Genomic DNA, 26,835 nt, shown 5'->3' with positions numbered 1-26,835 from the left:
CAGTAATAAAGAGACAAAACACCAATGTGAGAAGTCATTTCTGTACATGCACAAATGTTTCAGCGATGAAAAGGGGATCGGCATTCATTCCTTTAGTATGATTGTGTGTGTGTGTGTGTGTGTGTGTGTGTGTGTGTGTGTGTGTCAGAGACAGCGAGCAAGAAAGTGAATAAGCAGCATCTGTTCTTTCCCTGGACTTGTGCAAGCACAGGTGTGGTCGCTGCACTCACATCCGTCCGACTCCCTCGTACATGCGCGTGCTGTCCGGCAGGGAGGTGATCTCGGCATGCGTAAGGTTGGCGTGTTTCTTCATGCGGCTGAGCTGCTCGATCTGCAGGTCCGCCAGTTTCACCTTCTGCTGCGTGTCAATCACCTTAGCTTGCAGCTCCGTGAAAGCCTGGCATGTGGAAAACACATTGTCACGCATTCGGTCAGATTTGTCATCCATGGAAGCGGTGTGGTTAAGTGGTTTGGGAAATGGAACGGCAAGCAGAGGCTTGCTCTTGAATGCCAGGTGGGGCCCTTCTGTTATACCCTTGAGCAAGACACTTCATATGAACACAGATGGGGTGGTTTTATGTTGAAATAAATCTAACGTTGCACCAGACACTTGCCATAGACATCAAACAACAACAACCAAATAAAATCATTCGAAAATCTTAACTAAGTACACACTGTTGGAATAGGGAGAAATTATTTGGCAAAAATAAATGAAAAATTGAAAAGTGAAACATTTTTGCAAGTTCATAAACTTGTTTCACATCGGGCTATTACAAATCACAATGGATAAAATGATTACTGATTTATTAAATCCTGTTCTGTTACACTGTTTTAGCTTTGGCAGGCAAATCGTCTGCTGGGAGTGACTCGGTTAGCTATGTTATGATGGCTAGCTCAAGTTTTAGTTAGACTGGCTACCTTGCGAAGGAAGTTAGACAAGTATCAATTACTGGCAGGGGCTGATTTCGCATTATCATCTCTTCACTTCAGTATTGTTGTCACACTAGGACTTAAACTTATAACGTGATTCGTAAGTTAGATGTAGCAAGCTCGCTAGTTAGATATTCCTTTTGTGAATGCATGCTTTTTATTTACAACACAGACGAACAAGCTAGTTAGCTAGCAGTTGGCGGTATAATGTTAACGTCGTTACTGTGTTTGCTATGGATAGTCGCATAGGCCTACGTTGTTTGATTAGTCGCAATATGGTCCTGTCAACAATCACCAGATCTGGCTAAATCTCCTCAGCGTCTTGTTAAAAGTTCATGGTTGCGCTAACTAGACTATCTAGCTATCATTTTTAGCAACTGCATTATTTCTGACTTTCCAACGTCAATAAAGCACATCAGATCCACTGCCTATTACATTCCCTGCCCATCGCCTCAATGTAAAAATTAAGCAAATCAGACATTGTTTTTAAAATCTATTTAAAAGATCCACGTTGTTTTACCTTTTTAAGCTCTAAATCTACGGGGGCCGCCATTTTGAAAAAGACCAGGCATGCGCAGTAAGGGAGTGACTGTAGCAAGGTTGCTGGGCTGCAAATCTGTCCAAAGACAAATTATTTTCTTAACCTGGCCACGTGTATTATACGTTTAGAGGGCAAACTGCAATATGTGTCACCAGTCTTTTTTCAAGAGGTTATCACACTCAATGCTATCACACTCTATTTAGAAAAATGGGTGAAGAACATTGTTGAGACTTATTTAACTTCCCAAAAATAGTGCCTCCAATAGTTAGTACAAACGTGTGTACAGCTTATGTTACTGATTGGCTCTTGTGTAAGGAGATGTATTTGTTTGCCAAACCATGCATTCCCAACATTCACAGAGCACTTTTGCTCCCCACTCCTGCATTCCTGTGGATAATGAAACACACAAGGACCAAAAAAAAAAAAAAAAAAAAACAAAAAAAAAAAAAACACACATCAAACAAGTTTAATGCTACCAGGCTCCTCCATCTGTAACCAGGCCATTACAGAAGGGTGACATCATCCCATTACTAACAGCTGTTACAATCCCATTTCAGAGACTTGGAACCTTGGGTTTGGTTAGCCAAATCCTTTTCGTGTGTATGAGTGTGACATTAAAGGTTGGCCAAAGATTAAAGTTCCAGTCAGGGTTAGGCCATTACAGCTGCCTACTAGACCAGCTCCAGGAATACAGAGGTGGAGGAGGAGAAGAGAGAATGAGAGAGAGAAGGGAGTGTGTATGTGGTTTTGTAACAGAAAGAGGGGGATACATTGCTATTACCTCCCATTAACTGAGGTCATGAACAGCTGGCCAGGATACAGGTGCTGCTGTATCAGGATTGGGGGGGCCAAGATCATGCTTTCCATAATTAAGGCCACTGAAATTACATCAGAGCAAAATGTGGTGAACGTTTGAAGAAAGAATGGCCTGTGAGGCACTTACTATTTTTCCCCCTCACTGTCCTCGTGTGGTCTTTAAGGCTTTAATTACACTCCTTTTAACAAGCAAATGAAGGTTTTTTTTTCTTTGTCTTCTGTCATTTACTGAAATGATCAGCTCACTTTCTTCGTCATAGCTCCATCTCACATATGTATGTTTATTATGTCTAACTGTTGTGTTTATCATTTCCTAAATGTGCTGCCAGTGACAGGAAGCACTTCCTGGAACAATGTCCCGCCTGACATGAAGACTTGAGTCTCAAAGTCAAAGCAGTCTTTTTGTTTCAAACACATTTAGAGCATATTCATTCACAAATAATGCATCGCATCACAAAGCCACTTTTCAGGTTTTCTTTTTTATTTCTTGAGGGTTAGTTTTGTAACACTTGAAAATCTATACATTCACATTACACGAGTTGAACAGCTGAGTGAAACTCTGACTTAAATGAATTTTGAGCGGAACACATTCGAAAAAAAAAAAATCATTCTATAGTGGTAAAATAAAGACTGTGTTTTTATCAGGACCCATTCTAAGTGGAGTTCAAGAACCTGCTTAAATTTCAGTTCCTGCCAGCCAAGGACCTAGTTGTGTTCCTGGTCTGCAGCATACAGTATGCTCAATGCAATCTAACCACTTACACATACAAAAAAAAACACAAACAAAACAAAAACAAAAAAACTCACAATCCAATTGAACATGAAGAGCAGTCTATCAACATGGTCAGAAACTGAAGCTCAGCAAGTCAAACAGTAAAGGTCAGCAAACAGAGACCTCACTCAAGACAAAAAAAGTCTCCTGAGCAAATCCTTCAATTTATGGGGCAGCAAATTCCCTACACTTTGAATTTAATAAATATACACTTCGATTCCATACAAAAATACAATGAAATACTAAACAGTTTCTTTGACCTGGCAGTGCATTTTTGAATAGATTAAGCTAGTAGAAATTTGAATAAATACCACTATATATATAAATAAATAAATTAAAAGACGGACGGTATAAATAAGTACACTAGACAACAATGAAAATGTGTAGAAAATAAAATGCTGACTGGTAAACACACTCCCCAAATAAAACACGGCTCACTGCAACAAAAGCATCTGCTCTTGAAAGGAAGCCAGCGTTCCTTTTCCAAATGCAGCTGAGAGGAGTCACTGGATTCAAACATATCTACACTGCTCCGCGCCTCCAGAGAGTCTGTCTGATTTTGCAGCTTTAGTCGATCAACTGCACACAGTCGGCTCTCCAGTTGGCGGGCGGGTCTGGCCGACTGGCTGGTGAACCCCACGCAAAGTCCCCCATTTCCATGTCTGTCCATCTGCCCATGCTGGATGGCAGCTTTTTCGTCATCTTTACACCTCGGCCAGCCCTTCCTTCCCCAACTCTGTCCTTCTTGGCATATTCCTTCTCCCTTATTTTTGAGGTAGTGTCTTCATTTCCTTAACTGAAACAGAACCACAGACAGATAATGAAATCTCTGCCCAACCATTGCGCCACAGAAGACCAAGCAATACAACACTCACTAAAACTGTGTGATCATCATATCTGCTCATGTAAGCATTAGCAAATATCTGAATCACTGTCTTTCCACCAACTTCATTCTACATTAAAATGTCATTTCATGTGTTTATTCATCCGACATTACACTGAAATTCTGACGTGCCAGTTAAAACTGCCGATGACCCTCATCACAGTCCCCCTGTATCTTACCATTTCCTCCTACTGCTCAGTGATGTGGCTCTGTCCCCAGTTTGACCTTTTCCTCGTTCTCCACGTCATACGCCCCCCGCCTGTGATACCTGAAAGATAGAGAAGCGGAGTTTAGACCGTGCATCCAGGAACCACCAGTTTCTTGTTTTTAAAGTCACAGGCCACAAAGACACCAATGTGAGCAGCTCTGATCTTCAGCACTCAAGTCCATGTGTTTCGCGCCTTAGATCTGGGGCCGTGCCATTAAGGGGCTCCTTACGCAGTGACCTGATCAGAGTTCTGGAGATTGACTCACCTCAGCGCCAGAAGGATGCCAATGACAGTGAGACACAGGGAGGACAGGACTACTGCCACCACCGCCAGTGCTGTCGTCCGGCTGTAGCTGTCTCCGGATGTACGCGTCCGCAGGCTGACTAGGTGACACCGCTCTCCGGAGTAATCTGGCTGGCATCTGCAAGGACAGAGAAGTCAGTGTGATGATAAAACTCACATAAATATACACACAGGTGAATATGGAGCCTGGAGAGAGAGAGAGAGAGAGGGAGAGAGAGGGAAAGATTGCGTCTGGAAAAAGTTCTGAACCTATGTGGACTGACTTTTCATCAAGTATATCTCAACTGCATTTTATCTCAAATATAGCTGTGTTGATATGCACAGTGGGACACAAAAAGTCTCCCTAATGGACTACAACAATCTTAACCAAGTAGTGTTGCTTTCCTCTACAGATATAAAAATCTACATATAGCACATAGCTGCACTCAAATGCGTTTCACATACAGATACTTCACACGTATAGTTTAGCTGAAGTTTCAACTTCCTGGTAACAGAAATGTAATTGGAGTCAATCAGGCACTCTTAGCTGGACTGCTCTGACTGAAGACAGAAAGGGGGGGCAGTTGTGAGGATGGAAAGGGAGCAATAGGGGATGGAAAGAGACAGAGAGTGCAAGAAACAAAGAGGAGAGAATGAACTCACATGCACGAGGGAGTGCGCAGATCTTTCAGGTACTGGCAGGTGCCGTGGATGCAGAAGTCCTTGTACTTCCTCAAGCAGGGGTTCCTCTTCTTCCCCTTGCCCTTGCCCTTCTTTCTTCCCTTTCCCTTCCTCCTCTTCCCTCCTTCTGTCCTCTCTGCGGTGAGGACGACAGACGGGTCCTGGGGTTTGCTTGAGAACGCCACTGGGAGACAGAGACAAAGCCACATTACACTCTGATCTCTCTCATTCGCTGAGTGGACGATAGCGAGAACTGACACTTTTCCCAATGATGGGGAAGCCAAAGTTGCCCAATCATCCCCAGGATATGCGTACTGACATAAATGTGATTAGATACGAAGAGAGTTTATTTTTCCACCAGCAACAGAGTTCAATAAAACATATCTGCATGTCTAGCCTGCCTATTTCACAGTCTCTGTTCTCCTCAGAGCATTACATTTTCCTGTCTCTCTCCACACCCTCAAGGCACTTACAAGAAAATAGCTGTTAATATGTGGTATACATGACTCACCATCAAAATATGCATTCAGTGAAACCAAAATCAAAAGCAAAATGATTTGGTATAATTATCACCAAGCAGATAAATGTACCTGAGTAGCTATCTAGGGGCAGCTCAACTCAATGGGCAGTAGTGTTTGACACTGTGCCAAATGCTGTGAATTGAAGGTAGCCCTCTTACACACACTATGACATCTCGATGCCTAGATGATACTTTGAATAACATTTAAAGAACTGTGCTAATGAATTCAAACCCACTAAAGATGGGTTTGAATTCGGGTCAGTTGCTGTAGAGCACCCTGCACTCTTGTATTACGGAGTTATTTCCTCTGATGCACCCAGGATCATAAATGTGGATATAGTTTCTTGTTCACTGCGTTTTTCTTTATTAGACATTTGAATTTTCATTCTGACATTAAACTGTGCCCATCTTGCCCACACCAGATTGGATTTAATGTTAGGATTAGGAGTCCCTGACAATCTCTATCCTAGCATTTTCTTAATGCAAAAACAAAAAGGAATACAACAGTTATGGTCATGAACACCAATTAATTAGCCATTGCCTTTTCCTGTGATTGACTTTTTTTCCTTGCCTCAGAGGAGGGGGGAAATTCTGTTTTCCCTGCAAGGGATTTTTTTCAAGGCAAACAACAAGCACAGCTAGCACATTATGTCATCATGAAAAGAATTCAGAATGATTCCTTTTCCAGCCCCCACAACTGAATACCCTACACCATTCAAAAAAAGGAATTCACAGTGAACCTGACATCCTACTGAATTCGTTTGTCTGAAAAAGCACAACCGACAAGCAAGGATGATTCTCTGATTAAGACATCAACTTGTTTTAGTCAGCGACAAGTGATCATCAAATATTTGCACTATCCAAGGTTGCCTATATCCTCAGTGTATGGACTTGGCCACGGTTTTAGAGTTGCATTCTAGTTCTAGTGTGTATGAATTTAAATCTTTGTAAATACCTTTGGGGAGTTCAATTTCGTAATCCCCGGACAGGTAATCCTCATCCTCCTCCTCATCGTCGTCGTAGTAGTAGTCGTCATCCTCGCCATCGTACTGCACCTCCGTATTGGCCTCCGCACTCCGAATTTCGGTAAGGCCCTCCAGCAGGTTTATCACGGCTGTCTGCGAAGGTTTCTCGCTCTCTATCCTGTCAATGGAGGCACCGCCGGCCAACCTGGACAAGGCTGAAAAGTCAGAGAAGTTATTTGACTGCAACACGATTCCGACAGACAGTCCACGCAATAAAGTCATTAACCTTGATACATTTACTCCAGAATATTAATGAGAGCTTTGGGCAAGTTGTGGTGCTCAGGCGCATATGATTTCCTAGCTACTTAAAACGAATAGGCTTCAAGAACCCGTGTAATACATAGCGTTTCATGCTTGTTCCAAATATTTATGAAACCTGAGCAGGTATAGGCTGCATTGGACATTTCGTTATTTTTCCGCGAAAACGTGACATTCGTTGACACCGAGCTAATGCGCTACGTACAAAATATGCTTTGTAAATGAACATCATCGGTTAGATGCATACTTAAAATTATAAAAAGGTGAAACGAATAAAGCACAGTTTACAAGCCCATTTGGAATCGGTTCACCAGACACGAAGACGGACATTTTTTCAGAAGATCTTTTCCTGAACGTACACGTTCTATCCCAAGGATTTATCGAAAGCTTCCTCTCTAATCCGTTAAATCGTGGGAAAAATTGATATGTAGCATCCGTTCCATCGGTGGTGACCCGCTTTATTTATAGTGTGGTACAATACAGAAAGTAAGCGTATCCTCTTGGCACTTACCGAAGGCATGGATGAACAGAAGTGCCATTCTGAAAATCTTCATGTTTTCAACTTCGGGAAATAGAAATAATAGCAAAACTGTATTTCCAAATGTAAGATTATGATGGGGTTGCAGTTGTCTCGTTAAGGCTGTTACAATATTCTCGCCCTAAACAGACTGGTTGATAGGCTAGTGATCAAAACTCCTTCGGGGACAGCGTATCTGACTTCTTTCAGCGAGCACTCTACGAAGACTACTACGTTGCTGAACACTCGCATTTATATAGCTACGACCAAACCAAATTACGCCACGCCTCCTTGCCGATGCAGGTGCACTTTTGCCTGGTAAAAGAAATAAAGATATCTAAGAAATATTAAAATGATGCCTTTTAGGATAAAAGGTAGGCTGTGACATCCACTAAACCACGGGCTGGTGGGGCTTACCATATTAAATATTATTTGCAGAAGAAGAAGGGATATTTAATGTTTTAAAATTCCACAAGCGATTGATTGCTCCCCAAAATATGAAAGGGACGATACTTTCAGCTGGCAGATAACTGGCATGCTTTTGAACCGCAATAAGTACACCAATTATTTTTTATATTCATTAATGTATCAACAAAATTGTATTTGAATGGAGTGACGCTTGACAACTCACTTTTCTCAAAATTGACCGAAGATTTAAAAAAAAAAATTATCTAAAAAATATAAAAGATTCTGCTTCCTTAATGGAACATAAATGGAAGTGGAGCTGAGATGACTAAAACTACTGGTTCATTACAAAATAGCAAATTAATTACTAAAACAAAGGTGATAACTTATGCTGTAGCCTACTATTGAAAGTCTTTGGAGTTGCATCATGCCCACACTGCAAATTTCACAAATCACACACTGTGGTTACTGTAAAACACTTGGCTATGATCATTGCTCCTGAAAGGCGAGCATATAGCGGCACCCAGTGGAGGACACTGTGCAATAAATAGTTGTTATTCCCAGATGCGGCGTGTTAAAAACAAGGGAAATCGATGACAATAGCTATATATAACCTGCCATGGTATAGGATTCATGTAAGCACTTTCAGAGAAGAAATGCTGAAGAACGAAAAAATGCTAAAGATAAAATGAAACGAAAAGAATGCAGGTAAGTGGTCTAAAGACACTTATAAACAAACATATTAGCATTGATCAATATGTAAAAAATTCTGTTTAAGTAAGGTGCAATATCTGTAGCGTCGGACAAGCTAATAAGAAGACAAAGAAACAACGCATTTTTCCTTCCACCGGGCTGGCTAGGTACCTTAATTTATGATTCGATGTCAGGCAAAACAGTCGATGCAGCAGTCGTACGCTCATCATAAGCGATTGCTCTGGCCTGGCGTCACATGTCTTGTTTTGAAAAAGATGGCTGAGGAGGTCCAGGAGTCAGACCCGACAGCTGGCGATCGCGACGCGAAAGACGAAGGTTACGAGGTGTTGGAAGGTGTATCAGAAAGCAAAAACAGCGGCGATGAAGAGGGAGCGAAAGACAAACAGAACCCCAACAGCAACTGGTCGGCGCCGATACTGTCGTTTGCACGGAAAGCCACCGAGACCCTGAGCAGCGGGGTGAGCTACGGGACTGCTCTGAGAAACGCCACCTCGGTCTCCGTAGGCTTCCCGACCAAACAGTCTGCGGAAGGCGATGACACCACCGCCACCGTCTCGCCAGGTAGCGCTTGACTGCCGCAGCTCCACGTTTAGCTGGCTAGCTAGCATGCTAGATAGTCGCTATCATTTTCTCATCAAAGTCGTTGACGCCTCTGCCTTTTCTTTACAGTCTACGCGAAACACAAAACACGAACGTTAGCTATTAGTTTCAAATGAAGTCTGTAAAGGGATAAGCAAATAAGAGATGGTAAAGATAGTTTGCTAGGTATCTGTGGCTTAAGATCGCAAGGACACCTGTCGCGGTACTTGTTAGTGCTTGCTGGAAAATAGTTGTCATCATAGCAAAAGCGAGGAGCCCATCTAGCTAGCTAACGTTAGCTAGAATGCAAAGTAAAGTGTAGCAGCTACTCTAGTTGTAACGTTAGCCATCAGTCGCTTGGTAACGATCTTTGGAGACTGTGGATGATGTAGCTAGGTAGCTTTTCGTGATTATTAAAAACTGTCACTTCTCAGGAAATCAGCCTTGCTAAAGACAGAACAACTAGACCAGAAACGGTCATTATACTACCAGTGCGTTCCATGTTCCATGCGTGTCCATGTGTACAATTAGCGTTGCGGATAAGCATTAAACACATTATTAATGAGAAGTAAATGTTCTTGTAGAGGAGTCTGATGGAAACGTCATAATTTCTCGGTGCTATATATAGACAAATGCAGTTAACCTATATATGACGTAAAGAGAATGCGGGCTCATTCTAGAACCGCAGTGCTGTGTTGGGTTCATTTCTTACTGTCGTCTTTTCAATGTGTGTGTGATGTTCGGGAAGTGCCGGGGAAGGACCCGATGGCAGTGGAGCGGTCCAATCTGCTCAGCATGATGAAGCTGAGCGTGAAGGTTCTGATCCAGTCAGCACTGAGTCTGGGGCGCTCGCTGGACTCAGACTACCCGCCTCTGCAACAGTTCTTTGTGGTCCTGGAACACTGCCTGAAACATGGGCTCAAAGGTGAATTGGGAAGCCAGGGAGAGACCAGTGTACACAGGCTTTAATATATGCATGGCACTAACATCTCTGGAAGTAGTTTTTGCCTTCTGCAAATCCCAACTCTCAAGAACTAGTTTAAATGGACTGAAAATGCTATCATTTTCTTACAATGATGGCTGTAATACATCCACAACATAGACCAGCATAGGTTTTATATAGATCAGATATTGTCTAGAACATAATTGTGAGTGTGCAAGTTTTTGCCTTGAGCTCTGTGACCCATGCAGTAAATCTGTTCGTCTCTCTGTCCATGGTAGTTAAGAAATCCTTCATTGGACAGAATAAGTCCATCTGGGGCCCTCTGGAGTTGGTGGAGAAACTGTGCCCTGAATCATCCAACATTGCAACCAGCGCACGGGACCTGCCAGGCATCAAGTGAGAGCACACCCGTCATAGTCATGAGTTTATGGAGTGACAGCACAGCTGTCATGGTCATGAGTTTATGGAGTGACAGCACAGCTGTGATAGTTATGAGTTTGTGGAGTGATGCTGTGAGGGATGGTGCAGGTGAGGCTTTCTTTCCAGTTGTTTAGTTTGGGCGCTGATGCTGTCCAGCGTGGATTAACAGTGGTTGCTGGGGTGCTGTGTGTGTGAGCTGTCTCTGTGTGCCCCGTCATTCGCAGGACAGGGCTCGGAAGGGGTCGGGCGTGGCTGCACCTGGCCCTCATGCAGAAGAAGGTGGCCGACTACATGAAGGCCCTGCTGGACCGACGGGACCTTCTGAGGTGACAGCGTAAAGGGAGGGGAGACAAGAAAACGAACATTAGAATTTAGGATATGTGCAGCTCACACGGCACTAAGGTAAGCTCACTGTGTCGCTCTCTGTCTTTCTCCCTGCCCCCTCTCATTCTCCAGTGAGTTCTATGAGCCTGGAGCCCTCATGATGGAGGAGGAGGGGACGGTGATCGTGGGAATGCTGGTGGGGCTGAATGTTATTGATGCCAACCTCTGTGTAAAGGGAGAGGACCTGGACTCCCAGGTGAGTCACCGCTCACAGTCTACAGGGTTATTCAAGGTTACCAAGTGCGGAGCTCTGATGATTTACCTCTCGGTGGCTTGCAGATTTCTTTTCCAGCGGCACCATGATCTGAAGCATCTGTCTTTCAATGTGTTGCATTAGGTGGGTGTCATCGACTTCTCCCTGTACCTGAAGGACCCCCAGAGCAATGAAAGCCAGAAGGAGTAAGTGTCTCTTCTGCGCTGTCCACACGGAATGCGCCTTTCTTTCTTCCTCTTTTCCCTTCTCCTTTCTCTAACCATCTCCCCTGTCCCCCACAGTGATGGGAAGATGACTGCCATTTTGGATCAGAAGCATTACATCGAAGAGCTAAACAGACACCTCAGGTAATATTCACCCAGACCTGGACGGCTGCTCATATGTTCTCTTTTCTGTCTGTCTTCTGACATCTCCCATCTGTCCCCACAGCTGCACAGTGACAGACTTGCAGGCCAAGATGGACTCCCTGGAAAAGACCAACTCCAAGCTCATTGAAGAGGTCAGTACTCTCTTAGTGTTAACAGGGACAAGATGACAGTAGTGGATGTGTGTAATGTTTGTAAGACCGAAGTATGTACTCTGTGTAGCTTTCTGTGTATGTCTGTGCACGCTCTTGTGTGTTGAGCTTGAGTCTTAACTTGTTTGTGCATGGTGTGCAGAGAGGACTGTGTTAATGTTTGCAGTGTGTGTGTCTGATCCACATGACCTCTCCCTCCAGCTGACTGCAGCTACAGACCGGATCAATGCGCTTCGTGAGGAGCAGGACCAGCTGAAGCAGGAGAACATCTCCATCCTCCAGACCAGCCAAAAGAAAGAGGAGGTGAGGCGCACTCCTGACGCACCCGCTACCCGAGCCCGAACCCGTCCTCCAAAGCCCCAGAGAGTCAGCGCTCTTTACCTGTTCAACCCAGGTATCGCGGCAGGATAGCCAGGTGGAGCTGGAGACGTACCGGCAGTCCCGTCAGGGTCTGGATGAGATGTACAATGAAGTGTGGAAGCAATACAAGGAGGAGAAACGCATTCGGCAGGTCAGACTCTGCCCCTCTCTTCATGTGTCTGTCCCTTTGTTTCCTGTTGTCTGTCATAACATGATGAATTGTCCTGCTAGGCCCCATTAGAGTTCACTTAAAAAGAAAATCATTTCAAAGGATTTGTAACCGAAGTCCAGCACAAACATAGGAGTACTTATGATCTGAAGAGAGAGAGTGTACGTGTGTGTGTGTAGGAGCTGGAGAAGGAGCTGGAGCTCCAGGTGGGTCTGAAGCAGGAGATGGAGGTGGCCATGAAGCTCCTGGAGAAGGACACTCATGAGAAACAGGACACACTGGTTGCCCTCAGACAGCAGCTGGACCAGGTCAAGACCCTCAACCTGCAGATGTTCAACAAGGCACAGGTACACTCACCCGGAGGGAGGGGGCAAAGGGATGTGCATCACCTCCAGAGACTCGCATCTGGAGAGAGTGGGGGCAGGGACTCTAATCACATGCAGGGACATGCTCACGCATTGGAGGAGGTGTTATGGTTCTGCCCGAGTGAAGTGGTGCGTCTCCGTGGTGAAACCCGGGCTCTCTTGGCAGGACACAGAGCGCATAGTTCAGAGGAAGGAAGAGGAGGCGGCGCAGCTGGAGGAGAGGATGAACCAGATGGCAGCGGCCATGAAGGAGCTGGACGACAGGTAAGCAGGGCGGGGGTGAGGGAGAGTCGCACCGAGCACGCCTCACATCGCGTGCCGCACGTGGCCCTGCTCCGTGTGCCAGCGTTAGCGTCCCCTCTCCGTCCACAGGCTGCAGAACTCGGACCGCACACGCCGGCAGGCAGATGCCCGGGAGAAGGAGGCCAGGCTACAGCTGGAGGAGAGGGTGGAGGGTCTCCAGAGACAGCTCACTGAGTTGGACACTCTGAGGTACAGACACACACACACTCATATAAAACACACTCACCCATACACACACACACACACACACACACACACACACACAATCACTAGCACTTGCGCTAGTGACTTAGTGACTAAGTGACTTACATAGGTTACAGGTTTTATACGTTATACATTTATACAGCTGGATATTTACTGAGGCAGCTGTGCGTTAAATACCTTGCCCAAGAGTACAGCAGCAGTGCCACAGCAAGCAACTGAACAGGAAACCTCTACGAGTCTTGCCTTACCACTATGCCACACTGCTGCCATACACACACGCATACGTGCACACACACATGCTCACACACTCAGAGAACGTGCAACGTGACGTCGACTCCACCTCAGCGTTGCTGGCGGAGTGCCCATTCTGCAGTGATGCTTTGAATTTTTCGTGTGTACTTTTGGAACCTGTTCCCAGGCATATGGAGGGACGAGGGGGAGCCGGGTAGTAGGCCGGCTAGTTTCAGTAGCGTGTGCCAAATCAAAGAAACGAAACAAGTACATCTGCGTTTGATGTTCGGAGTGGGTCCCCTCCCACTGAGTACGGGGGTGGGACGGGCGGGACCGGGTTCTTGCTGAATCCCCGCTTCCCCTCCTCTCTCTCCCCCACCCCCGCTGCCCCCAGGCTGGGCCTGGAGGCGGACCTGCGCAGCGAGAAGGAACAGCGGCAGAGCATGCAGAAGGAGCTGCAGAGGGAGCAGGACAACAGCACGGAGCTGCGCACACAGCTGCAGCAGCTGCAGGGTCTGCAGAAGGTCAGTCTGCGCAGCCGGCCCGTATCCCGCTGTAGCCGCATTGCTGTCTGCGCAGCGGAATGAAGCGAACGGTAACAGCAGTGGCGTTTTAAGGACGTCACGCTGTCACAGATTCGCTGATCTTTATGGTACGAGTAGGCAAAGAGAATGAATGCCGTGAGATCAGAGGGAGAGAAAAGGTGGGCGAATCTGCCGTCTGCACAGCACTGGGACCCCAAAGCTTGCGGGCACGTCTGCGCAGTCGTTGCGGACGGGGGCTAACGGTATTGCATCTGTCTGCGCAGGAGCTGGAGGAGCTGCAGCAGGAGAAGAAGCAGCTGCAGAGGACGTGTGAGGAGCAGGAGCAGGCCCTGCAGGAGATGGGTCTGCACCTCAGCCAGTCAGTCCTCCTCCTTCTCTCCCTCTGTCATCCCTCCGTCACAGTTCGTCACCTTCTCCTCCCCATCACCTCCTCCCTTTGCTTTTCCCCACTTCCTCCCACACTTGGCCTGGGAACAGCATGTTCACAGTTCCGTGTCCTTTTTTTTTTTTGTTTTTTTAGGTCAAAGCTGAAAATGGAGGACTTCAAAGAGGTCAACAAAGCCCTGAAGGTGAGGGAGCAGGAATTCTGTCACATCAGGCCCGATGTAGTGTAACCTGCAGAGAGAACACTGTAACTGCCCACGCTGCTGAACAGAGATGCATTGTGGGAAAAACCTGACCCCTGCCTGTCTGTCTGTCCATCAGGGCCATGCCTGGTTGAAGGACGACGAGGCGACTCAGTGTAAACAGTGCCAAAAGGAGTTCTCCATTTCGCGGAGGAAGGTAGGCTCCACCCAGTGGGTGCTTGTGTCTGTCCAGTCCGTCCGCGGGTCCTCCAGCAGGTCGCTCATGCTGTCCCCTCTGTGTCCGTCACTCTCCTGTCCCCAGCATCACTGCCGGAACTGCGGGGACATCTACTGCAACAGCTGCTCCAGCAACGAGCTGGCCCTGCCCTCGTACCCCAAGCCCGTCCGCGTCTGTGACACCTGTCACTCACTGCTACTGCAGAGGAGCTCCTCTACGGGGTCGTGACCTCACACGTGCAGACATGCATTCACACACAGACGCGTACAAACACATACACGCAGGCACATACATGCACGCACACGCAGGCACACGCAGACACGTACATGCACATACATGCACATACACACAGGTACACACAGACACACACAGGCAGAGATACACACACTCAGGCATACACGCAGACACTTGCATGCACATATGCGCAGGCACCAACACACACATACACACAGACACATATACATAGACACAGGCAGAGACAGATACACACCCATACACTCAGGCATACACGCAGACACACACACACACACACGTGCAGACACATTCACACAGACATACATGCAAAGAAATGCAGACAGACACACACATGCAAAGTTGCAAACAGTAATTATTGCGCAGATACTTCCTCTCACGTGCAGGAAAGTTTGCCACAGACACAAAGACTCAAACAGAAACACAGGCTCCTGAGATCTGAAGGGGAAAAAAAGGGATCTATTGTTTATAGGACTCTAAACTTTAAAATTTCTCACAAATCCGTTCGTTACACATTCAGGAGCATATGGACATGTGGGGTAAAAACGTGCTGGGGTCCATGTATTTGGTCTCCTTACAGTGCAGTGGCAAACACTTGAGTGGGTCACGGTCATATGAGCTTGTCTCGTAGTGGAGACTTGGATTTAAGTTCATTTTATTGGGACTTGCAGCCCATTATAGCCATTCAGTTTTTGAATGCACCAAACTACTATGAAAATAGAAAATATGCACAGCAGTTTGTCGGTACACTCAAGAGTAGTTTGCCTACAGAGTGAACAGCTCTACACTGAATGCGTTAGCCATCCGGGTAGAACCCAAAGTCAAATTTCATGTCAGCCACAGTGTCCTCTCTCTGTGCCTTCACCAAGGTAGTCTACATCTAAAGTCAACTTTTTCCAAGTAATTCTTCTACAAAACAAAAAAAAATGTAATGATTTGAATTCAGTGATGCTGTCACATAATTGGTGTTCTCCAGTTATGAGGATTTTATTCATACTATCATATATTGAAACCTGCTCCTTTCCTGCTGTGATCTCACTAACCATTCTGTGGACTGAACCCTAATGAGGGGCTGCAGTGTTAGTATGATTGTTACTCTAGAAGATACTCCTCTGATCTTCCTCTAGTCTAACCCAGTTTCACTTCTCTCCCCCACCTCTGAGTCTGTGCTTTAAGGCAAGCTGGAAACGCTGTAGCACGCGGGCCGTCTGAGCTGAGGGTGGAGTTGCCCTGGAGTGCTGTCAGCAGACATTTTGAAATAAGCCAGGCGCGGTGGGAGGAGGCCACTGTAGCACTAGAGTAAATACTAATCATGAATTCATCACTATACCTGTGCACTATACCTGAATGCGAGCTGGAGTTGGGTGTTTTGGGGGGGCTGTGTGAACAGGGAGAATCTCAAGCATACAGAGAAAGTGAAGAAACCAGGTGGAGAAAAAAATGTTGAATGTCTCACTTGTTGCCGAACCCCAAACAAACATACGCATAGTACAGAGACTGTTGCTTTTACCAGGTGAAACTTAACTGATGTTACCATTCAAAGTACTTGGCTTGGGGGCAAAACCCTCAATTACGGTTATCTAGCAGTTGAAACAGGTCAGTGCTAGTACAACATAGTACAGTAGCCTTGTAAACATTATCATGGGACATCAGCTATACAAGTATAAGAACCATATATAACAACACTTATATCTGTCAGTTTAGTATTTGAGGATTTCAAGCAGAATACCTGACGTGTATTCATCAAGTAGAGGTTCAAATGCAACACCTGGTCCGTTAAAGCCAGTATTTCAACTCCAGCTCTGACGTTTGTATTATTATGAAGTAACTCTAAATTGCTGTAGAATGCTCTCAGAATAAAGAAAATAAGAGGTCTATATAAAATGAATTTTAAAATTAAATCAGATTTGTAATTTACCGAATACTAATCAAAGCCATTTCCTGAACTGTTAGGCATGCTTTGACCACTTTTCTATCTAGACATTTTGTACATTGGAAGTACTTGTGCAGAATTTAATAAAGTCTTTCTGATTGTTTCTCAAATGTCTGTGAGCCTCAACTTGACAGTAACAGAGACATGTTCATGTAACAAATTTATTTACTCTGCGCAATACAGGAACCACTGATGAAAATACAATGGAGGGAGTACAAGCTTCCATCACAACTGGGTTACATGTTTTTGCAATATTTCGTCTCTGCCACAACTTCCCTTTAAAAAAAGAAACTCAAATGTGCTCCTTTACAGTACAAAATTCACCCAATTTTGCCAAGATCTCAGATCATTGGGGGGGGGGGGGACAAGGTTGAACATTACCGCTGCTAAGTGAAGAAGAATGTGTTGACCATATTTACAAAAGCATGTTGGCTCTGAAGTCTAGTTCACCTACAGAAAAATGCGAACTAAGGAGAAAATGCCATTAGGCAGCGTTAAAGACACAAAAATAATAATAATAATAATGATAATGCCATACACCTCAATGCCAGAGTAAGAGGGTGAAGAGGTGGGGGGGGGGATTAAACAAAAATTTGTAAACACAATACACCCCCCCCCCCCTCCTCCCCACAACATCAAACGACATCTGGGGAGCTTATCCACTGTACTCTCGCCCCCCTCCACCCACCCCTGCAGTGAAATAAACAAAAAGCTGACCCATGTTGCTCACCCCCCCCCCCCCCCAGCCGGCCCTACATCCCCCACCCGGCCCCCATACTCATGCCGCTCAGACCATTGATGCCCATGGAGCCGCGCCCGCTGCTGCTGCCATAGTAACTGCTGCTCATTCCGCTCTGATTACCTAACAGGAGAGAGAAATACACACTATAGGACCCACGAGTTCACAGCACACCAAGAGGTCATCACAGACCCAGTAACAACACACACACACACACACACACACACACACACTCACTCTCACACACACACACACACACACACACAAACACACACACACAGCTAAACCAATTAAAGTATTATCTACACTCTAAAAGACGGGAGACAGTTGTTCCAGATCTCAGGCATGGGCGGGGGGGGGACGACAGCTGGTGCAGATTATGCAATATCAGGGATGAGGACTTCATGTTGCACAATGCATTATTTGATTAGCAGACTACTTTATCCAGAGCTACGTAGCTTCCATTTTACATCCTGTCCTTATTAACTTACATTACACTACTGGCATTTAGCAGACGCTCTTTCCAGACTTACATCAGTTACAGGTTCCCCCCCCCCAAGGTTGCCCATTTATATTTACTGAGGCAACTGTGGGTTGAGTACCTTGCCCAAGGGTACAGCAGCAGTGCCACAGAGGAGAACTGAACCGGCAACCTTTCAGTTACAAGTCCTGCTTTTTAACTACTATGCTACACTGTCACCCCACTATAGCCTACTTACCACAGCTGGTTATTTTACTGAACCTTACTTTCTTCAACCAACTCAGGTTAAGTACACTGCTCAAGGGTACGAACAGTACTGCACCTACCTCGCACCCAGCCAGCTGTGTGACAGAGGGCATGACTGCCGGTGCCAAAAACATTGTGAGCACCACAGAAGTACCTTAAGCCCCCCCGCCTCCCCATGCCCACACCAGGACGGAGCTGACACTCACTATAGTCGCTGTAGCCGCCCATGCTGGCCTGGCTGCTATAGCCCCCTGTGTAGCCGCTGCTCAGCTGCTGGCTACTGGGGCCGTACGCCGATTGGTTGGCTGCAGAGAATAGAACACTGTCACGGAAAAACACAACAACTTGCAAAACAGGCAGGGGAATTTTTTTTTTGGATTCATGCCCTGCTGCTGTGGTTTTGCTCTTTATGCCCCAGTCTGGTCACAGCGGACAGAGACTCACCCATGGCCCCGATCATCTGGCTGCCATAGGCCCCGTTGCTGCCCCCTGCTGTGGAGTTGAGGAACAGCTCCACGTAGCGATGCTCTGGGGAACAGAATATCCAGTGAACCCCCAACTCTTCACGGATAACATCACCTCCCACCCCACATTTTTTCCCCAGTTGTAAATTCTGTAGTTAGAGCCACATAACGCTCTCACATCTCACACACACACACACACACACACACAGTATTAGCTGGCAGACTCACGCATGTTGGCCTTGTCCTTAGACATGGCGGCCACCGCGTCCTCATGTGTGGCGAACTCCACATCTGCTTCCCCCGTCACTCGTCCATCTGGGCCAACCTCGATGTGCACGCGCACTGGGTTCAGCGGTGAGAAGAACTGCAGACGCGCGCACACACACACACACACACACGCGTGTGATCATCACGACGGTTCACTACTGTGCAGTACACAGTGATCTACTCGGAGCGGTTCCAGTCCTGTGCTGGTTCACTGTTGTGACTGTTTATGTGAGTGCAGACTCACATTGTAGATGTCGGTCTCCGTGGCTCGGTAGGGAAGCCCCCTCATGTGAACACAGTGGCCCGTGGTACTCTGGAAGGAGGAGCTGCCGTCACCATAGCGACCATCTGACACCCCTGCAGGGAACAGGAGATCAGAGGGGGAGGACGTGTGGAGATGCTTATCAAGTCCAGCAGATCAACTGAGGAAATAATCCTCCTACAGCCCAAAAAATCACATCCTTAAAATCTGCAAACACATTCACAGGTCAGAACTGTGACTGATATTCATCAACCCAGACCGGCTCATATTCCCATATTTCTTAGACTGACTTCCACAAAATGTCTGTTTCTTGCTATTAGATACATTTCAATCTTCACAAATCCCTTTAAAAATGAGCATCATCTGCTCTATGCACCCTGAGTGGACCGGAACTGTGTTCTGTGGCAGCAAGTCTACAGCCAAATCCAGTTCCTGCAGATTATTGAGGTATTCTAGAAACTTAGCCTGCAAAGGCTGATTATCACTGAACTTCAAGCCAACACCCACAGGTCTTGTCTGAGACTGGCTCAATGTATCCACACTGGTAATACTGGCAAGTTCCTAACTTTGAACAATTTGCCGAGCATCTGCAAAATAATTTATAACGACCATTTTAAATGCTACTTCCCACATCAAATGTTAGCAATGGCAGGTTATCTGATGCTGCTAGAAGAGCTGGACTCTGTTCCTGAGTTTCATCATCCTGAAGTGGCCAAAGCTGTATTCCCACACACACACACACACACGCACGCACACACACACCCTCCCTCCCTCCCTTCCTCCCGGCAGAATCCTAAGAACACAGCATACATTTCAAAAAAGGATCCAGACACAACCCTGGACATCATGTATGCACTCAACTGGACAGTTCACTATCTGGGGGAGGGTTAGAGGAAAGGACAGAAGTCAGTCACACACACACACACACACACACACACACACGTATTTCACAACTCACCGGCCTCACCTCCGCCATAGCCGCCGCGGCGCATCCTGTCAAAGGAGCCCCCGCGGGCCATGCTGCTGTAGCCCCGCCCGCCGCCGGGGCGGTCGTAGGGCCCGGGCCGCTGCATGCCCATGCCCTTGCGAGGAGGCTCGTAGTGCGTCCGCACCTCCGCCCGGCTGCTCTTGAAAATCTCTATGTACCTGGGAGCATACAGACACGGCGCTGAAACCAGGGGCCAGGGCCTGCGCCCAGCAAAAGGATTCAAAAGCATTCAAGTGTGGCTTATGAAACGTCAGTACCACTCAAGCGCTTTCTACAGCTGCTGTTGGTGGCGAGTCGTCATGGCAGGTCAATGTGTGTCTTAACGGAGGTCTGCTGGCTAGCCGGATGCGGTGCCTGCTGCACGTAGCCATGTGTAAATATTACGGATGAAGACATGACTTGAATTCAGTACGCTGTGTGCGCTTAACTGGCAAGCTTTAAGGGTAAAGGGTTTTGTCATTGACCTTCGTGTTTGGAAAACGGAGGTATGAAGTGCAGAACTTTTCTTATGGTTACCTGGAAGGACCTACACATCGACATTACGCCGTGTCTGTGGCACGTGACTGTGAGGCCCTGTGTGGGCCCGGTCCCTGCTCACCTTTAGTCCACCTTTAGCAGCATTACCTGTGACCGTGGGATACAGGTCCCCGTGAAGAGTGGCGTTCTGGGAGTTTAACACCTGTGTGCTTCCTGTGTGTCTGCCTGAAGCTTAGTGCTGAGTGACCACCTCCAACCATCATCCTAGGACCAAACCTCAACTCTATTCTGCATCCTTTATTTGATTATGCACACTACTTACTGCAAGAGGCATTGTATGCTGGCCAGGATATCTGTGTCCACTAGATGGCCTAATATCCTGCCCCCCACTCCATGGAGACACTGCCTCCAAACTTAAAATTTTCTTTTAAGGTTTCTTTTTCTTGAGTCTTGGGGCACATGCTCACTTGTTTGCTGAGGGGGAAGCAGCACACTGTCTCCCCCCATTTGCACAGTCTTGTCTGTTTCTGAAGGTATCACCTGCAGAAACAGGTATCTCCTCACTCTGAACCTGGACGAGCTTGATCGCTCAGCACTAAGTTGAGCACTATCAACTGATCTCATTGGCTAAGCGTTTTAGCCACAAAAAAGTGCTTTGTCCTCACGTAGACAGTGAATGAACATCTTGTGTGTGGATTTATAAATGTAATTACGTAACTGTATACATTCACATATAAACATACATGAGTGTGTACAGGTCAGTGTGTGCTTGTGTGTGTCATTGAACTACAGTTTCAAAAGCTACTAGGTGTAGTTGCTATGGTACATTGTTGTCGTAGGTGTATACCATAAGAAAAGCAACTTATCCAGCCAACCAACCAACCATCCCCACCTGTGCCCTATTCTTTCCTTGTGTTTCTTTAGAGCCTTTTCAGCTATATCCTGTGAAGCAAACTGCACGAAGGCCTCCCCCGTACTCCTCCCCTGGAAGTCCACCGGCAATGTTATCCCATTTGGCACGATTTCCAACCCTTCAACCCAAGGACAGATAACCCCAGCGGGGGACATATTAAATCACATGCCCAATCACAATGATCTCTCTTTCTCTAAGGTTTTTTTTTTCTTCTGTAAACAAACAAACAAAAGATCAAAAAACTCTATGCATTATACATACCAGAGGAGAGAGTTTCTCTATGAGGTTTGTGACCATTTACTTAATGGACTTGCTCTTTACTGCATTTTGGGGATATGCAGGTGGGGGAGTTTAAAATGGAGGGAAAATATCCATACAAGGCTTCATGCCTATATGGAATGAAAAAAGGAACATCTAATACACTGATTCAGGTTTAAGTTCACTTGATATGGGGCCCTTCTCGTGGGGAGGTGATCATTTTACTGAAGACTGATGAGGTGGCTGTGATGGGAAGGGAAACTAAAGCCCTTTACACATATGGAGAGCCACCTTAAAACCAGCTCGAATAAACTGGATTGACCCACTGGTAATAAATTATGCTAGAAACTTTACTCCACCTACAAGCCAGCCGGGAGGTGGTGTGGTACATTTGATAATGTATTGCGCAAAACTGCCTTTGACAATATCTTCAAAAGGATATAACACTTTATGGGTACATTGAGTACATTTTGAGTACATTTCCAGACAGAATGATGCATTTCAAATGATGCCATCTGTATTTCTAGTAAAGGTCAATATATTGGAGGAAAAAATATAAATGACAATTACCACTTGCTGGCTTGTTACTTAGTTGATAAGGTTAAAAATCATATGGGCATGCTAGCTAGCTATACACTTATTTTTAGCCACATAAATATGTTTGCTGAGCAGATAAGCCAGCAGGCTAAAACTGGTTGAAAATCAATTCAACTGACTAGTTAGCTGGCGAGCTAACTCGCAGGGGGGTTCGAAACGTAGGGTGAAGCTGGCTTAAGGCATCTTACTTCAGGGTGTAAAAGGGGTTTAGGTTGAGAGAGGGCTGGGACATGGAATCAGAAGAGTGGGATCTGAGGGCAGGGCAAAATGGTGAAGTGAAAGGTCCCCAGAATAAGTTCTGGTCACATCCATGTCCACCATATAGAAAGTATGATTAAAATGTAAAAAAATATCTGAAGAGATCAAGGAGGGAGCTGGCCCATGAGTGATGCTAAATCAACAGACCAAAATGCAGTGAACAACATCCCTGCACATAAAAGACAAGAAAGGCATCTCCTCAATACCCCAACAGGAAGTGAGTGTTAGAGAATGAAGTGGGGGCAGAGGAGGCCTGCCAAATGTACCTGAGAAAAACTGGACGATCTCCTCTTTACTGCAGCCGAAAGGCAGTCCGCGTAATCGAACCAGCCCGTCACCCCCCGTCTCGGGGCAGTTTGGACCCGTGTGCTTCAGGACCCAGTCCATCTCCACATTGTTGGATTTGAACACTAAGCCACAGGAGACACACAGGTTGTCGGTCACCATCTCTCCCTTCTTCCAACCCATACAGCTGAGTTGACCAAAATCCTCCCACCTAAGAGTTTTTTTTTTTGCACATACCCCTATTTGTTTTAATGAAAGTAATTTTGCATTGGAAGACAACTGACAACTATCTGGCACACATGAAACCAAAACCTTACAGTATACAAATCCTAGAATGTTGAGGTAGTCTGGACCCTAGACTACAGAGGATGGTGTGGATCTGTCACTAGTGGCAATAAGAACCAGACTCATTTGTGTGGGTACCGAAGGAAAAGTTATTTGTTTGAGGAAAAATAAATAGGCAAGACTTCTACAGTTAGAAGGGTAACAGAGTGAGAGGCATGGAATCTCTATTAACAATGTCAAAAGATGAAAGCATAAAAAGTTAACATGCAGTTAACTAACATACTATGTTCATGAAAACAGAGCTCTGTAATCAACTTAGGACACTGTAGCAAAAAAAAAAAAAAATGCTTATGTGAAAGCACATGTGTTAGATGTACATGCTGACACACACCTTCCACATATCTGTGACCCATGGTTTCTCTGTCCTTCTTGACTGCAATCTTCAGGTCCTCCTCTGTCTCCAGTTCTACAAAGGCTTCTCCACTGGGGCGACCCTCTCGTGTATACGTGAAGTGGATGCCATTGGCATTGTTTGCAATTTTGCAGTCTAAAAACACCAGCATGTAAAGGAAGGAGGAAAAATCTATCTGTAGTAATGTAAGCTCTAATCAAGCGGAGCATGAAAAGTAGGATGTCTGTATTGACATGGAAAATATATTCCTTGTTTAACTCTGTTGTTGAGAAGCATGAAATAGTAAAAGATAACCAAGTGTTACATTTCACTCTGAGTGTCATTTTCTATTTGATCTTCTGAAACTCTAAAATGGACTATTATTCTGTTTTTCTGTGTGGTCCAGTTAGGTTTCCCCATAAGTAGCAATGAGTACAACTAAAAAAAAAAGTTGTGAACCACCAGTATAGATAATTGAGCAATGTCCCAAAGGGTTCTCTTACCTGAGAAAAACCTCTGAACTTCTTCCACAGCGCAAGACCAGGGCAGGCCCCGCACACGCACCACAAATCCTTCATCAGCCATGCTCGGCAATGACCAGGTTGCTCCTTCGCAGATCTGTTAATAATGAGACAAGAAAAGAGAAATTCCTCTACTCCATTCATAAAAAAAACATCCATAAAAATGCTTTTGCTGCTATAAATGACGTTTAACAGCTAAAGCATTCGAGGGGATAAGATTTAATCACGCGTTTGATCATCATAAAAGTCGAACACTGTTTACATTCGAGATATTATATGGCAATGTCTTAACATTATAAACACGTTTTAAGCATATAACTGCTGGTTACGGCTACCCAATGGGAGAAAATTATTGGACAAAAAATCTGACTTTTTCTTAAATTAATCAACACTTTTGTTCTGTCGTATGCTCGAACACATTTAGTGCTATTACACTAGCGCCTATCTAGCTTGCAGAACGGAACACATCTCACTCACAAACCCACCTATTTTATCATACGTAATTTATCGTTCCAGAACTACAAGTTAGCTACCAGCTAAATTAGACCAGTCAATCTACATTTTTGGCAAAACATTCATCTGTAAAGTTACATAGTGCTGGGCAAAACGCTCCCGTCAGTGCGATTAGCCTGTGGGAATAGCTAGCCAACTCCTTATTTTTAGACATCGTCCTAATTTGAAAAGAAATGTGGGTCATACCTGTACGGCGCACAATCTTCCCTGACTAGCTATAAAGCTAACGTTAGCTCGGTCGCTAGCTAGTTAGCTTGGTAACCAGCTGTATTGGGTAGCTAAAATGCACACATATTTTTGTCTAACCCAAGCCAAGCAGCGGTGTTAATGTTAACTTTCCATTGAAACAATGCCACATATACTAGCTATCGAGCTAAATGTTTCGCTTAGGTCACGGTGATTACGTGGATGGAAACAAACCCGTTAGCAGGCGCAGCTAACAGACAGCCAAATGCGATGTTCACACATTCAGTATAATTTATGTGCTAACACTAACTAGCTGACGGAATAGGCCAGAAACAAACGTGTTCATTCACTTAGCCGGTCCTTCCGACATTTTAGATAACGCTAGCTGATGCTATGTGTACTACAAGCTATTTAACTTAGGTAGGTAGCTCTATCTGCAGATGCCAACCATCCAAAAACTGAGTTGACCATTACTCGTGATAGTATGTAACGATAACACGGTTAGCGTTGCTAGCTAGCTACTTATATTCCCCTTGACAAGGCAAGCTCCAACTTCATTTCGCGTATGAGCTGCAAACAAAGACACCGGGCCTAAAGGAGTTTGCTAGCTAATATGTGATGCATGTGTAAGCAATAGCCTCAAATCGAAGAATAAAAACTACCCAACTTGTAAATAAAAGCTGTTAACCTAATTTATATATATCCTGTTAAATGAATACATCGTCCATATATCGAGATTATTACCTTATTTTGTAGAGATATTCCACTTGTCTACGTGCCACCGCTACAGCCGTCCATATGAACGAGGTAACGCTGTGTACAGTGTCCTTACTGGCCCTGCTGATCACGCCCAAACAATGTGACGTCTGATGTTCCCCAGTTACACCCCGGGGATAAGGTCTAATTGCCTCAACTGCTCACATGGCGTAAGATGCAATATCAGATGCGTTGGTACATGGTTCGGTTTTGTAAAATATAACATTAACTCTCATAAAATGATGCGTTATGAATCTATCTCTTACAATCTAACTAAGCCTTGACAAAAAATTAGGCAAGCAATTAACACTGCCAGCATCGTCCTCAGCAAATAACTAAATGACACTGAGGAGAGAAACCAAATAGCCTTAGCCCGTCTGTAAATGGTTTTGAAATGTGCTTTTTTTTTTACAGGATATGTACTGGGTTGAAATAAAGCATTTTCCTTTTATGTGAAAGGGCAGGGAACTGTGTTTTGGGGTCAAGTATATCCTGTAGCCTTTTGCACATTTCATTCTGCAAGCTACACTGAGAATGTGGAAGGATGTAGCAAAATCCACTTATTTTGTCAGACCTATTAGCTGGCACTCCAACATTTCTTGCATAATTAGATAATTTTCTTATTTACCATCAGGTTCATCAGCTATTTCCTTCATAAGTGATAAAAGCTCCCCCCCAAGTGTCCACTGAGTGGCACTATAGTAGAACAGAGACCCTGAGAAGGGTGAAGTAACCTAGTGTCATGACAAGGTGCTCTTTGTTATGCTACGTCTCAGTGTTAGTATAAATAGCACTGTACGACAAACAAGTTAATTTCTCCCCATTGGTTTCCTATTAATATATATATATATATATATATATAAATCGTATTCCCATAAACATTGTGGTCTAGTGAATTCTTCCTGGGAACAGTCCAGTATTCAATATTTGAAATAAATACCAGTGTGGGGGCCGTGACTGAGCAACAGTCTCGGGCACAGAGAAAACAGCCCTCCTTTGTTTTCTTCCCTTTTACAGAGGAACGTCATAGTCTAGTCCTGCCCCTTCCGATTAAATCTCTCAAGCACTGAAAATAATAATAAAAGCAAGATTTTCATCATAATTTCATGAATGTAGCAATATGAATAAAGCTTAATATTATCCCAATTTCAAGTCAAAACACAGCTTGCTAA

General features: G+C 45.3%; 4 protein-coding genes across 6 annotated transcripts in view; 1 reads left to right on the top strand and 3 right to left on the bottom strand.

The window, feature by feature from the left end:
• Window positions 1–1,522, bottom strand: part of pfdn1 (prefoldin subunit 1) — a 30,309-nt gene extending 28,787 nt beyond the window's left edge. The window contains exons 1-2 of the mRNA XM_036548723.1: window positions 1,451–1,522; window positions 231–397 (exon numbers count right to left, since the gene is read on the bottom strand). Coding sequence (XP_036404616.1) covers window positions 231–397; window positions 1,451–1,483 — 200 coding nt within the window. The 5' untranslated portion in view covers window positions 1,484–1,522. The remainder of the gene's footprint in view (window positions 1–230; window positions 398–1,450) is intronic.
• Window positions 1,523–2,750: 1,228 nt separating this feature from the next.
• Window positions 2,751–7,648, bottom strand: hbegfa (heparin-binding EGF-like growth factor a). The gene is made up of 6 exons (XM_036547526.1): window positions 7,429–7,648; window positions 6,590–6,814; window positions 5,097–5,298; window positions 4,417–4,572; window positions 4,122–4,210; window positions 2,751–3,855 (listed from the first exon to the last, which is right to left on the bottom strand). The coding sequence occupies exons 1-5, from the start codon at window positions 7,469–7,471 to the stop codon at window positions 4,138–4,140; spliced, it is 699 nt and encodes a 232-aa protein (XP_036403419.1). The 5' UTR covers window positions 7,472–7,648; the 3' UTR covers window positions 2,751–3,855; window positions 4,122–4,137.
• Window positions 7,649–8,807: 1,159 nt separating this feature from the next.
• Window positions 8,808–14,895, top strand: rufy1 (RUN and FYVE domain containing 1). Its single transcript, XM_036547969.1, has 18 exons — window positions 8,808–9,114; window positions 9,881–10,057; window positions 10,354–10,471; window positions 10,720–10,821; window positions 10,952–11,075; window positions 11,217–11,278; window positions 11,375–11,440; window positions 11,523–11,592; window positions 11,812–11,913; window positions 12,005–12,121; window positions 12,319–12,486; window positions 12,671–12,768; window positions 12,877–12,996; window positions 13,637–13,766; window positions 14,051–14,145; window positions 14,308–14,356; window positions 14,493–14,570; window positions 14,676–14,895. Exons 1-18 carry the CDS (start codon window positions 8,808–8,810, stop codon window positions 14,817–14,819), a joined length of 2,127 nt encoding a protein of 708 aa, XP_036403862.1. The 3' UTR covers window positions 14,820–14,895.
• A 2,633-nt stretch (window positions 14,896–17,528) lies between these two features.
• LOC118791109 (heterogeneous nuclear ribonucleoprotein H-like) lies at window positions 17,529–25,723 on the bottom strand. Of its 3 annotated transcripts, none has more exons than XM_036548370.1 (11): window positions 25,652–25,723; window positions 24,191–24,305; window positions 23,688–23,843; window positions 22,993–23,136; window positions 21,593–21,731; window positions 20,194–20,381; window positions 19,218–19,330; window positions 18,935–19,070; window positions 18,687–18,770; window positions 18,449–18,547; window positions 17,529–17,638 (listed from the first exon to the last, which is right to left on the bottom strand). In XM_036548370.1, exons 2-11 carry the CDS (start codon window positions 24,270–24,272, stop codon window positions 17,529–17,531), a joined length of 1,251 nt encoding a protein of 416 aa, XP_036404263.1. In that variant the 5' UTR covers window positions 24,273–24,305; window positions 25,652–25,723. The 3 variants fall into 3 exon arrangements, with proteins under 3 accessions (XP_036404263.1, XP_036404264.1, XP_036404265.1); XM_036548371.1 differs by having other exon boundaries at window positions 20,203–20,381; XM_036548372.1 differs by having other exon boundaries at window positions 17,573–17,642.
• Between the last annotated feature and the right edge of the window lie 1,112 nt (window positions 25,724–26,835).

This window comes from Megalops cyprinoides, chromosome 16 (genome assembly GCF_013368585.1).
Source record: "Megalops cyprinoides isolate fMegCyp1 chromosome 16, fMegCyp1.pri, whole genome shotgun sequence".
Classification (NCBI taxonomy): domain Eukaryota; kingdom Metazoa; phylum Chordata; class Actinopteri; order Elopiformes; family Megalopidae; genus Megalops; species Megalops cyprinoides.
Note: the sequence above shows the minus strand (reverse complement) of the source record. Positions and strands in the feature narration are given on the sequence as shown.

Coding starts and splice junctions, on each gene's coding strand:
- hbegfa (XM_036547526.1), bottom strand. CDS start 7,471: ATGAAGATTTTCAGAATGGCACTTCTGTTCATCCATGCCTTCG. Junction 4,573..5,096: donor CTGCGCACTCCCTCGTGCAT/GTGAGTTCATTC, acceptor CTGTCCTTGCAG/ATGCCAGCCAGATTACTCCG. Junction 4,211..4,416: donor GGCATCCTTCTGGCGCTGAG/GTGAGTCAATCT, acceptor TCTATCTTTCAG/GTATCACAGGCGGGGGGCGT.
- LOC118791109 (XM_036548370.1), bottom strand. CDS start 24,272: ATGGCTGATGAAGGATTTGTGGTGCGTGTGCGGGGCCTGCCCTGGTCT. Junction 23,844..24,190: donor AGTTCAGAGGTTTTTCTCAG/GTAAGAGAACCC, acceptor TGGTGTTTTTAG/ACTGCAAAATTGCAAACAAT. Junction 20,382..21,592: donor AAGGAAAGAATAGGGCACAG/GTGGGGATGGTT, acceptor GTATGCTCCCAG/GTACATAGAGATTTTCAAGA.
- rufy1 (XM_036547969.1), top strand. CDS start 8,808: ATGGCTGAGGAGGTCCAGGAGTCAGACCCGACAGCTGGCGATCGCGAC. Junction 11,279..11,374: donor AGCAATGAAAGCCAGAAGGA/GTAAGTGTCTCT, acceptor TGTCCCCCACAG/TGATGGGAAGATGACTGCCA. Junction 14,571..14,675: donor TCTCCATTTCGCGGAGGAAG/GTAGGCTCCACC, acceptor TCCTGTCCCCAG/CATCACTGCCGGAACTGCGG.